At 37.4% G+C, this 12,166-nt stretch overlaps 2 protein-coding genes across 4 annotated transcripts; one reads left to right on the forward strand and one right to left on the reverse strand.

The window, feature by feature from the left end:
* The first annotated feature begins 2,405 nt into the window (after positions 1–2,405).
* On the forward strand, positions 2,406–6,080 carry LOC129301983 (probable xyloglucan glycosyltransferase 5). Its single transcript, XM_054940634.1, has 5 exons — positions 2,406–3,386; positions 3,915–4,223; positions 4,330–4,620; positions 4,736–4,849; positions 4,986–6,080. Exons 1-5 carry the CDS (start codon positions 2,664–2,666, stop codon positions 5,625–5,627), a joined length of 2,079 nt encoding a protein of 692 aa, XP_054796609.1. The 5' UTR covers positions 2,406–2,663; the 3' UTR covers positions 5,628–6,080.
* A 2,649-nt stretch (positions 6,081–8,729) lies between these two features.
* LOC129303591 (serine/arginine-rich splicing factor RSZ22-like) lies at positions 8,730–11,953 on the reverse strand. Of its 3 annotated transcripts, none has more exons than XM_054943004.1 (6): positions 11,843–11,953; positions 11,543–11,631; positions 10,714–10,915; positions 10,193–10,315; positions 9,354–9,901; positions 8,730–9,191 (listed from the first exon to the last, which is right to left on the reverse strand). In XM_054943004.1, the coding sequence occupies exons 1-5, from the start codon at positions 11,929–11,931 to the stop codon at positions 9,865–9,867; spliced, it is 540 nt and encodes a 179-aa protein (XP_054798979.1). In that variant the 5' UTR covers positions 11,932–11,953; the 3' UTR covers positions 8,730–9,191; positions 9,354–9,864. The 3 variants fall into 3 exon arrangements, with proteins under 3 accessions (XP_054798979.1, XP_054798981.1, XP_054798980.1); XM_054943006.1 differs by lacking the exon at positions 8,730–9,191 and adding an exon at positions 9,321–9,353 and having other exon boundaries at positions 9,773–9,901; XM_054943005.1 differs by lacking the exon at positions 8,730–9,191 and having other exon boundaries at positions 9,454–9,670; positions 9,773–9,901.
* Positions 11,954–12,166: the final 213 nt, after the last annotated feature.

Here is a 12,166-nt window from a genome sequence, read left to right on the forward strand (position 1 = left end):
CAGCATGTTTGAGAAATAATTTACATGTAATTTCTAGTAAATTACATATAAATCAAATACACAGAGAGCACACCCTTGTGAATGGCCTAAAATTACATGAAAACAGCTATCGTTTATATGTAAATCTATAAGTGAAAAAATTCACAGGTATGATTGAGAAATAATTTACATGTAATCTTTAACGAATTATATGTAAATCAATCACATAAAGAATATGCCCTTGTCAATTCCCCAAAATTACATGAAAATGATCATGAATTATATGTAAATCTTGTTGTTATAATATAAGCCATAACCCTTGCACTTTAAGCCAGAAATCTTGCACCCTAATCAATAACACATGCACCATAAGCCATAAACTTTGCACCCTAAGTCATAATACATGCACCCAAACAGGAAGCCTTGCACCACAAGTTGGAAGCCTTGCACTCAAGCCATAACTTTTACACCCTAAGACATAAGCTTTATACCTAAGCCAAACTCCTTGCACCCAAGTCATACCCTTTACACTATAAGCCATAACCCATGCCCCTCAAGCCAGAACCTTTGTACCCAAGCTAGGACTCTTGCACTTCAAGTCAGAACCCTTATACCTCAAGCTAAAAGTCTTACACCTAAGCTAAACCCCTTGCTCTCGAAGCTAGAACCCTTGCACCAAAGCTATACATTCCTTGCACCTAAACCAAAATTCTTGCACCTTAAATCAAAATTTTTACATCCTCTAGTTATTGAGTTTACATATAATCATGGAATGTTTTTTTTTTGGCAACACTTTTCGGCCACCCTTCACTTGCTAGCCGGAGCTTCGACAGGCGCATCGTTGCTTGTCAAAGGAGGGGTCGAAGCTCCAACGATTGGATTTTGTGCCTTTAAAAAAAAATTAAAAAGTTAATTAACATAGAGGGCATTTCAGTCATTTGTTAAATTATTTAATAAATAAAATATTAGCTTTGATCCTTTAAGTATATAATGTATTTGGTCTTTAGGATCAATTTTACTTTTAACTAAATCCTTTTCACTAATTTTCCCTATCTTAATTTATATAAATCCTTTGCGTGCGTGCGTGCGTGCATGTGAAGTGAGTTGATACCACCGATGTTAAACAGAATCTGCTGTTTCGTAGATTCTTTTCTTCTTCTTCCTACTCTCTCTCCCTCTCTTCCTTTTTGAAGTTGAGTCACTTTGAACAATTTAATCAGATATTAAAAGAATATCACAAAAATGAAATATGTCGCCACTGTAAAATAAAATCTTTAAATAATGTATGTTTAAAATATTCTGTTCTTAAATTCTTGAAATTAACAATGTCTTTATTTATTCACTATTGAGAAGAGTCAAAATCAGGTCAAAATATTGTATAAAAGTGTTAAGACTAATCAGTGAAGTTGTTGGCCAAAAAAGAAACTGATTAATAAGTCATGGCTCTGTTAAAAGAATCTGTATGGAATCATAACTTCACCTAACTAATAAGTCCCAACAACTAATTTGCTTGGATAATAAAGAGTGAGGGGCGCTAAATTATTATTATTTATTTTAGAGATCAAATCATGTTTCTATTGTTAGTATATAGGATGTGTTTCCTCTAGTGTGTGCTTCAATCCTTGTAATCATCCAAAGGTTGTGAATCTAGGGACCTGGGTTTCCGTTTCAAACAAGGATCGAATTGAGCCGCAAGGGTCTTTGTCGGTGACGTTCCCATTTCTTTTGTTATTTTCGTTAATGTTAATAAATTACAAAAAATTATAACTGGTAATCAATGTAGTATTCATGTTATATATACATAACAATGAGACTTAGATGATTAAACTTAAACTTCTCATAACTGGTCATCCATGTAATATTCATGTTAAATAAGATTGTTTATACATTCATTAGAAAGTTGTTAAAAGAGGGTCCTTCTGGTTTGTTAATTACCAGATGACCTTTTTCTATAAACCAGAAGGACACTTATGACCGGCAATTAAATGTCTAAACATATCATTAATTAAAAAGTCTCATTTAACAAATTTAATGATTTTTTTCCCGTCTTCCTCAGTTCCTCTTCATAGGGTTCAATTCAACTATTTGTTGGCATCTTCTAATTGGCACCTCCCAAGAGTACATATAATCCATGCAAATTGTAGGTACATAATTGTTTATGGACAGATCCTGGAGTCCACCCCACAGATGGGCATACGGTTTATCAAAGGACTTGATCATGATATCATACGTACCCAAAATAAACGTTTCTTTTCTAGGCATTAGCCAACTGCTTCTGGGCTACTTAACCACTGTTCTCCTCAGGGACACTTCTTAATTAATCACTTAATCCTGATCATTCTGGGAGATTCTTTGAGCACCCTGTAATATTCCCGGAGAGTCGGATGAAAATAAAGGAACCAACTTGCCGTTACAGGTCTCATTCTTACAGCTGCAGATACCTTCCCTCATAATGTGGCTTTCGGATGTTAGGTGCCTTCTTCACGCTCCAAGAGGACCTGCCTCTTGTTAAATGCTGAGCCTTCAAGAGGGTCCTTCTGGTTTTCGTGGGAGCAAATATAGACAGGGTTTGTTTTTCGTAAGTGTTTGTCCCATTTTCGTGGATTTCCAGATCTGACTCTACAAAATGAGTACACTTCAATAGTTGTATTCTTTGTTTTTGAATCTATTACTTACTTGAGAAAATGGTTCCAAGATTGGATTTTTCTTCCTGGTGGACAAAGGAAACCCAGAAAGGAACGCCTGTGGTGGTGAAAATGGAGAACCCCAGTTTCTCTGTTGTGGAGATTACTAGTGCTGACGCTGCGTTTCAACCAGTAGAGAAAAGCAGAGGCAAGAATGCTAAGCAAGTGACTTGGGTCTTGCTTCTCAAGGCTCATCGTGCTGTAGGCTGTGTCACTTGGCTCGTCCATGTTCTGTGGGCGTTGCTTGGAGGTGTTAAGAAGAGGATGATTTATAGGCAAGGAGTGGATGTGGAGAGGGACAAGTTAATGAAGGGCAAGTTGCTATTTAGGGTCATTAGGGTATTTTTAGTGACATCCTTGGCGATTTTGGCTTTTGAGATTCTTGCTTACTTCCAAGGATGGCATTTTCGAAATCCCAGATTACACATTCCTCGGACTTCTGGTTTGGAAGGGTTCCTTCATGCGGTTTATGTTGCTTGGTTAACAATTCGTGCTGAGTACATTGCTCCCCCATTACAGGCACTTTCAAAGTTTTGTGTCGTTCTATTTCTTATCCAATCCGTGGATCGTATGCTGCTTTGTTTGGGCTGCTTTTGGATTAGATACAAGAAGATTAAGCCAACGATTGATCAGGATGCTTTCAAAATTGATGATATTGAAGGATCTGCATATGATTATTATCCCATGGTTCTTGTGCAAATTCCTATGTGTAACGAGAGGGAGGTAAAAGATAATTTAATCTCTGATACTTTTATCTGATAACTTAAGCTGATGTTCTTAGTTAGGCTAGTAGCAAATTTCAACTATGTTGTCTTCAGTTTATAATGTGCATACAAAGGACAGAATTAACGATTGGATTACCTTATTCGCAGTGTCATAATAATATAGGAAAGGGAGGAAGGTAATATATATTTCTACAGGCAGCTGCATTTTTTCACTGGCATGCAATCATACACTGCCATCTAGAGAGAAATATTGTAATTGAAAGTTCATTAGTTTCTTAAAATAGTATTTGAATCTTTAGAGATCAGAAGCATAGATTCTTTCCTCGAGTGCTTACCGAACAACTAGAATGATCAATTCCTTTCTGTCAGTCAGTTTTATTGATAGACATCCCTTCTTTGATAAATACGGAATTTCTATCCTTTATGTGGAAGTTTGGTAGCTCTGTTAACCAATCTGAAGTAACATGTTGAGATCACTGGATAGAAATGTAATATTTTGGTTTCTGAATATTCTGAGTTCTTGCAGGTGTATGAACAGTCTATTTCTGCAGTCTGCCAAATTAATTGGCCAAGGGACCGTCTACTGGTTCAGGTTCTTGATGATTCTGATGATGAGAGCATACAGTGGTTAATCAAGGCTGCGGTCACTAAGTGGAGCCAAAAAGGAATCAACATAATCTATCGGCATCGCTTATTGAGGACGGGCTATAAAGCTGGCAATCTTAAGTCTGCTATGAGCTGTGACTATGCGAAGGATTATGAATTTGTAGCAATTTTTGATGCAGACTTCCAACCAAATCCTGATTTTCTCAAACAAACGCTGCCATATTTCAAGGTTTAAAACGAGAACATCCAGCATTTTCAGTAAGTAGTTTTTTTTTTTATGATAAAAAGAGTGTCCTACTTATTTTACTGCCTGTGTGCCCTCGTTTTTATTACAGAACAATCCCGAACTAGGTTTGGTCCAAGCTAGATGGGCTTTTGTAAACAAGGAAGAGAACTTGTTGACTCGGCTCCAGAATATTAACTTATCCTTCCATTTCGAGGTGGAGCAGCAAGTCAATGGGATATTTCTTAACTTTTTTGGTTTCAATGGAACTGCCGGGGTTTGGAGAATCAAAGCTCTAGAGGAGTCTGGGGGCTGGCTCGAGAGGACCACGGTAGAAGATATGGACATTGCTGTACGAGCTCATCTCAATGGCTGGAAATTCATCTTCCTGAATGATGTAAAGGTGATCATTATTTGAATAAAAGTTGTTTATGTATCTGAATCATTCTTATATAGCTTGAAATGACTAGGTCTCTTATACATGTGTGATCGCTTCACAAATTTCCTGAAATTTTCAGGTGCTTTGTGAAGTTCCTGAGTCCTATGAAGCTTATTGGAAGCAGCAACACCGCTGGCATTCTGGCCCTATGCAACTTTTTAGATTGTGCCTTCCAGCAATTTTAAGATCTAAGGTAAGTCCCATACTCTTGATGTGATAGAAAAGAAAAATACAAAGGAAGAACGAGTTCTTAGGGCTTGCAAGTATTGTTTAATCACTTGTTTATGATACGCACTGCCTCAAGAGCCTTGAATTCTCCACTACTGCAGGTATCCGCGTGGAAGAAAGCAAATTTAATACTGCTATTCTTCCTGTTGAGGAAACTCATTCTTCCATTTTACTCCTTCACCTTGTTTTGCATAATTCTCCCTCTAACCATGTTTGTCCCAGAGGCAGAACTTCCTCTTTGGGTGATCTGCTATGTGCCTGTATTCATGTCCTTCCTCAACATTCTGCCAGCCCCGAAATCTTTCCCTTTTATCGTCCCCTATCTCCTCTTCGAAAACACCATGTCTGTCACTAAATTCAATGCAATGGTATCTGGACTCTTTCAATTGGGCAGCTCTTATGAATGGGTTGTAACCAAGAAGGCTGGGAGATCATCAGAGTCTGATCTACTTGCTGCTGATAAAGAAGCAAAACCGACGCAACAAATAACAATCTGTGGAAGATCTTCTGAGTGTGAACTTGGCAAAACGAACCAAATTAAGGACCAAAAAGACGCTGTTGCATCGCCTGTAAAGAAAGCTAATAAAATATATGTAAAAGAGCTGACTTTGGCATTCCTCCTACTCACAGCTTCAGTCAGGAGTCTTTTATCAGCACAAGGAGTTCACTTTTACTTTTTGCTCTTTCAAGGGGTTACCTTCCTCCTTGTGGGCCTTGATCTAATCGGAGAGCAGATGAGCTAGGCTTTGATTCATTACACAAACCCTGCTTCTATAGAGCCAAATTGCATTCTAGCAGCAAGATACTGCATGCAGTTGATGAAAGACTACACTTTTCGTCTTCTCATGTTTGTAGTAAATTTTTACCGTCCATCTGGACAAAGGAACACAGCAAATACCCTCATTTGCACAACTCACCCCTCCAGGATTGTAGGGAATCTCTTTCATAGGTATTGAATTCTTGTTGGCAGTTGCAGGGAGCTGCAAAAATTTATGATCTCTTCTTACATGCTCTTTAGTCAATATCTGTCCTTGAAATTCAAGACACTTAGTTTCCGTGGAAGCCCGATGTTGCTTGTTGTGTTTCTGTTACTGTTTCGAAATATTTTGCTTTCATTTTTCCAATGATGGATTGGACAAGCCAAACATATATCTGTAAATGAGTTCCGTTTATCTAATATGAACTTTATTTGCCCAGTCCTCGATCCTTCAGGTGGCTTGATCTTTGATCATGTCACTTGCGCCTCTCTCTCTTATAGGGTCACAATCTCTAACTGCAGACAGGGCATTGCTGGAGGGAAGGGGATGTCCGGTTTTATTGCATAAAAGGAAAGGGGGGAGAGAGAACCATCTGACTAAACCTAACATGATATAGGGCGTAATCTAAACTTGAAACTTCGAGTACGTGTGTTTAAGTGTTTTTAAGGTAAGAATTATGTAGCTAGTGTCTTAATGATGCCCATCTTTAAAATGCAATGAGATTCATTATTTATGCTAACTCTGAGATGTATTTAATTATAACCGTCACATAACATGAGTATGGTAAGTGAGGATTTTTTATGGTTGAATGAATCTATAATACTTTTATAGCTTTAGCCTTCTGGTATAGGATCTTCCAATTGGCTGGATGGAACGTTTTTGGCTTTCAGTTTCAGAGTTTGGTTGAAATTAGTTATTGTAACGGTATTTTTATTTACTCCCTTCGATTTTATTTATAAATCATATTTTAAAAGATTTATTTAGTCTCATTTATAAATCACAGTATGGCTTTTTAAGTAAAAGTTGAAAAGTATTTTTAAAATTATTCTTTATAAGAGAGAACAAGTAATATAAGATCACTTTTTGAATTTATTATATAAGGACATTTTTAAAATTTTACACACTTTTATTTCATATACTTTTTTGCATTGGCATTGATAAGGTTGGTAGAAATGATTTATAAAGAGAACTAGAAGAGTGTATATTTTTAAAAAAATTAGTTGGTAAACTGAAATTGATTAAAAAGTAATTGAAATTTTTTTAAAAGTGGCACTTGTCAGCTGTTTCCCGATGTCTGAAGTTTTTGGGGGAAAAAAAAACATACAGCTTTCCCCGTTCTAAAAGTACTTTTTATTTTCCAAAAATCATAACCAAGTCCAAACACACCATAAAAAATCAATGTTCGGAGAATCTCGTGTGTGGGCTCCAACATGAGTGTACACTAACAAAGCCTAGACCCATTAACCCATTCGTGCAGTGAAAAGCAAAATCTCGATTTTGGAAGTCCGCAAGACACTGGGTAGAGGACGGAGACGTGCCTTCATCGCACCAACTTTTTGGGTCATCGTGTAGCCCATCTCCACGGAAGGAGATCCTCTCCTCATCCCTTCTCTCCTTCTCATCTCCATCTCCACCTTCGGTTAAAAAATGAAGGGCTTGGATTCAATTATTTTATAAAACAAGAATCATAATATTATATTAAAAAATAAATAAATAATTTTAAATTATTAAAATTTAATCTTCATAGTTTTTAACTGCGATAAAATAAATAAAAAAATTTAATAATAGTATACAACTGTAAACTGTGCAAGTCAAATTTTAACAATTTAAATTTATTTTTATTTTTATATGATAATATGATAATTATTTTATACAACAAACAAATCTGGACCATTTATTTTGTTGTTTAAGGGTGGGGATGAGGATGAAGGGGAGAAAAGGAGAGAAGGGATGAGGAGAGGATCCGAACCTCCATCTCCACCACTAATCCTTGCATAAACATAGGAATCTTTAACATTAAATACTACTCGAGACTCACTGTTCTTTAGAATCACTTAACGTTCTAATCCTAGCTCTGATTCTTTAGAAGCACTTAACTTACTGTTCAAGATAGTGGTCAAGACCATCCTTTTAGAGAGATCGTTCATTCAACCAGGGATCTCATTTATGATGGTTGTGATTTAGAGTTGCATTTTAGCCGTAGGGAAAGCATCGATTGGGCGGACATCTTGGCGAAGGCTGGACATAGATCTGGTTATAACACAACTGTCTTCCTTGATATTCCTTCAGATTGTGTTCATTCTGTTCTGAGGGATAAGGCAATTAGTGTCTGATTTGCTGTAACTTCGTTGCTGTTTCCTATTTTCAAGCGTTACCTTGCCTCTGTAGTAATAATAATAACAATAACAATAACAATAATAATAAAGATACTATTCGTGACTTGTCTAATTGAGTTTATAATTATATAATGCATTTGAGGAAAATTTCCTATGCCTCATTCTACTTACGATTTTATAGCCCAGAACGAATCCGATGAGTAAAAGACTGATTTTATTTGTGACACATTGTCCATGCATGTGCGGTATTTGTTTCTATTTCAGCACACTATGAGCATCAACATATTTACGTAACAATCAAAAGTAACCTCATATGGTCGCTGCTAGATATTTGGTCCCCAACAAGCCCCTAGACTGATAGACAGGGAATCAAAAGCTACAAGAAACCTGCTTCAGCCCTTGAGTTAAGGGGAATTTTTTGGACCTTTGATCAAAAGTCCACCTTGGATGGGTCAGGTGGAAATTGATGAGAGGGTGGTAGGATTTTCTTCTTGCTTTGTATTTTTTCTCTTCATTGATCCCCTGTTCTATTTGTGTTTGGGCCCGGGGGGGGGGGGGAGCTACAAATAAGCCTGTAAAGTAATCATGCCAAAAGAAGATAATAATAATAATAAGAGGGGCACGCTGAGATGAAAACAGATTACAAATCATTGTTAATTAGGTAACCTAAACAATGTATCTTAGCATCAACCAACTTGAAAAGAGATGTGTCAAAGGAGAAGCACCGGAAAAACCAGCAGTAATTCCCAGCTTATACTAGAAATGTGTCCCATGCATGAATCAAATCAAAAACCAAATTGGATGTCCAAATTCATCCAACAGAGAACCACAATCTAATGCTCTTTATACTATAACTAGTAAAGCTAACACTTGCCTCCCTCTCAGGATCAGCGAAAGCTTCAAGCAATATTAACGTACCTTAGCAAAGCTAACAAACAGTCACCAAAGGTCAGGCAACCAAAATAATCTAATCCAGGACCACATAATTAAGGGTGGGGGAGTGTGAGAACTTTCAGTATCTGAGGGTTGAACCATATGCCTGACCAGCAGCTGCTTAGCCATGCAGTTCCACTTTTTGGACAGAAGCCATGCAGTTCCAAACTAATGTATTGTAGAAACCAAAAGATGGATACAAAAATCAAAGGTCGAGGGGTTCCTTCTTTAATTTCTTTCTTTCTTTTCTTTCATTTTTTTTTCCTTTGGGGAATAATCACTGCAAGATGTGGAATGCTTCAGAAAAGAACAGTAATTCGGCTTAATCAACTATGCAATTGAGTCTTAAATCCTAGCTGAACTTTACTTTCAATCCAGATCATTTAGATTTCTTTTCACGTGGAAGAAAAGCCCAAAACCCACTTCCGTAGAACATAAGTACCTGCCAGAAGTATTTGATGCAGCCCGTCAACCCTTTTTGAAGTTATAATTAAAACCATTAGAGTTTGAGGCGCACACATCACAAGTGGGGAGAGACTAAATGAAACAGAAGCAAGCAGCCGGCTGGGACCCCCAACCATTCAAAAATTGAAGATCCCAAAGAAGGGGAGCCAAGAATCATGTCCCATCAACGCACAAAATCAATGTAGCAGTACCAGAAGACACCTCAACACGGGGAAAAATAGAGCATAAGTTTTGGCAGAAATATGAAACTTTTTCAACAGGTGAGAAACAACTACCTTGAAAAGACACTTTTACCTGTACGGAAACTAAAAGTACTCAGCATACATAATAGAACATAACCTAGAAAATTCTACAAAGTAATTAATCCAATCTAAGAGTAGAAGCACAGGGCGTTGCCTGATTAAACAAACTCGTACTGCAATCTGAGCACACCAAATCAACAAAATCTCCTTATCCTCTTAACAATGGCAACTCCAAGTTCTCATAAATCAGCTTCTACTGCGGTGCCGTTCCCTTACTCCATTTCTGCAAATTAATCAGCATTTTATGTCAATAGAAATATAAGAGCAACACTCATGCCGTATAATAAACTACACTTAATAAAACAGGTCCTGCTAAGGCATGAGGTCTAGCTAACAGACTCTGAAAGGTCAACAAGACACCATATACAATAACCTCAAATCCAAGATCGATAATGGGGGAGAAAGCAATCTGATTAAACATTTAGCAGACACGATCAAAAACTTATGTTTGTCTGTCAGAGAGAAAGGAAAAGTCTAAAACAATAAGTTAGAGTACATAGGGAAGTAGCCTAACCCATTTGTACATGGTAGATCCTCACGTCCTTGGTAAGGAGGTGATCTGCTATAGCTGCGTCCACGAGGTGACAAACTGCGGCGCTTAGGGCTAGGGGACCTACCCCCACGAGGACTGTAACTCCTGCTTGATATCAATGAATTATCAAAGAACACTACAAAGAATACGTAATGCTTTATGCATGTAATAAAATCATCAAGTTTAACCAGAACCAATCTTTTTCTTCTTATTCTAATAAACACAGCCAAATTGCTTTATTTATAAGATGAATGATACCAAGGTTTTTTAATTTAAAAACAAATTCACTGTCTAGAGCTATCGGAGTCTTTAACTAATATGAAAGTTCCTGGAAAGTAAAATTTTAACTTGCTAACAAATGCAGGGAGCACAACTACCAGACTATGCTGCACAATCACAAGAAATACAACTACTTCCCAAATATTTGTTTTCCTTCAGGAGAGACAAAGTGTCCTGCCGACATACTGGCAGAGGATCAGAGAACCTATGGGAATCAGTCTCACCTCCGCCCATAACTAGGGCTCCTGCGGTATCGAGGTGGACTGCGGCTACGTCGTCTTCCTGAACCACCACGCATATGACATTCGCGAGCAAAATGACCAGGTTCACCACACTCATAACATTTCAAATCAGAGCCACCAGAGCGACCACGGCCACCTCCCCCTTTAGAGTTGTGAGAAAGCTCCACCCTCCAACCATTCTTACCTGCTCCAAAAAACAAATACAGAAGGCATGTTAAGAATATAATTTTTTTTTTTAAAGAAAACAAAACTAACAGAAAAGGATATATTGTCAAGAAATGCTTCTCAAAGGTTCAATGGAGCAGTTATATCGATTGATCATCTATTCAAGCACATATTACTCATCGGAATATATGCATGTAATTATATCCACAGGCCGCATTCACACAGCCCATAGTTTAATTGCAATAGTAGGCAACTCACAAGCAAACACTTCGCTTGCCATGACCATCCAAAGTGGTATATCCCTCTGTTAGCATTCTTATTTCTCAATTACGTACAATCAACTTTACAAATCAGCAGTCTTTGATGAAGACTGAAGCAAAAACCATTCCCGCAGGCCTGCTCAGTGCTTGCATGAGATATTTGCAATAAAGAAGTAGAACAAAGAGAGCATCTGCTTCCCCAAAGGCCTGTGGCTTCCTCAAGTGAAAAAAGAACTTAAATAACAAGCTGAGGATAACCCCTAACATGTCCCCGGGGGGGGGGGGTGGTTATAGCACATTAGCATGTAACAAGAATTAGTCAATTCGAGAATTCTTAAATAAATACGTCGCATTTCAGCCTTGTTTCTTAAATGCTTCTAACATACCGTCTAATTCACGAATGGCATCTTGCGCATCTCTGCGGTCATCAAAATCAATAAAGGCATAACCAGGTGGTCTCCGCGCGACCCAGACACTACACACGATATTAAAAAAAAGGAAAAAGAAAAGGTCTACGTTAAACTGAAAGATATCAAATTGCTATTAAAAAGTAACTATGATAACATGCGACACGTTTACCACCCGGTCACCATAGTTGAATGTTAATATTCGTTTTTTATTTGTAAAACATGAAAATAACTTGCAATATGATTAGTAAATTTTTTTTTTTTTTTCCATTCCGCTACCTCCGTATAACCCCAAATACACGAAATTCATCTTCAAGATCTCTCTCAGTAACTCTCGAATCCAAGTTACCAACGTACACACGGGTCATCGTTTCAGTCTTTTGGTGAAACCTGCCAGTAAGAGATAATACAATTAAACCAATTTGACTAAAAAATTCAAGAAAGTCCTGCAGCCAAAAGATATAAGCTTCGGTCCACTTCCACTGTATCAAAATCGACATTATGAAGGAGAATAGATGTTACTATAATTATTATATTATTAGTGAACGGAAAAAAAATTGGGAGGAAAAATAGGGTGACTTTAAATTTCAATGTTGCTTGGTC

This window comes from Prosopis cineraria, unplaced genomic scaffold (genome assembly GCF_029017545.1).
Source record: "Prosopis cineraria cultivar Desert tree isolate PC_DT_omini unplaced genomic scaffold, ASM2901754v1 PC2, whole genome shotgun sequence".
Lineage (NCBI taxonomy): Eukaryota > Viridiplantae > Streptophyta > Magnoliopsida > Fabales > Fabaceae > Prosopis > Prosopis cineraria.

What these genes read in the sequence shown, in the direction of transcription:
- LOC129301983 (XM_054940634.1), top strand. Translation starts at nt 2,664, where the DNA reads ATGGTTCCAAGATTGGATTTTTCTTCCTGGTGGACAAAGGAAACCCAG. An exon ending in AAACGCTGCCATATTTCAAG is followed by an intron (nt 4,224 to 4,329) that starts GTTTAAAACGAG and finishes TTTTTATTACAG; the next exon opens with AACAATCCCGAACTAGGTTT. An exon ending in CAGCAATTTTAAGATCTAAG is followed by an intron (nt 4,850 to 4,985) that starts GTAAGTCCCATA and finishes CCACTACTGCAG; the next exon opens with GTATCCGCGTGGAAGAAAGC.
- LOC129303591 (XM_054943004.1), bottom strand. Translation starts at nt 11,931, where the DNA reads ATGACCCGTGTGTACGTTGGTAACTTGGATTCGAGAGTTACTGAGAGA. An exon ending in GTATTTGGGGTTATACGGAG is followed by an intron (nt 11,632 to 11,842) that starts GTAGCGGAATGG and finishes TATCGTGTGTAG; the next exon opens with TGTCTGGGTCGCGCGGAGAC. An exon ending in AGCCCTAGTTATGGGCGGAG is followed by an intron (nt 10,316 to 10,713) that starts GTGAGACTGATT and finishes GATATCAAGCAG; the next exon opens with GAGTTACAGTCCTCGTGGGG.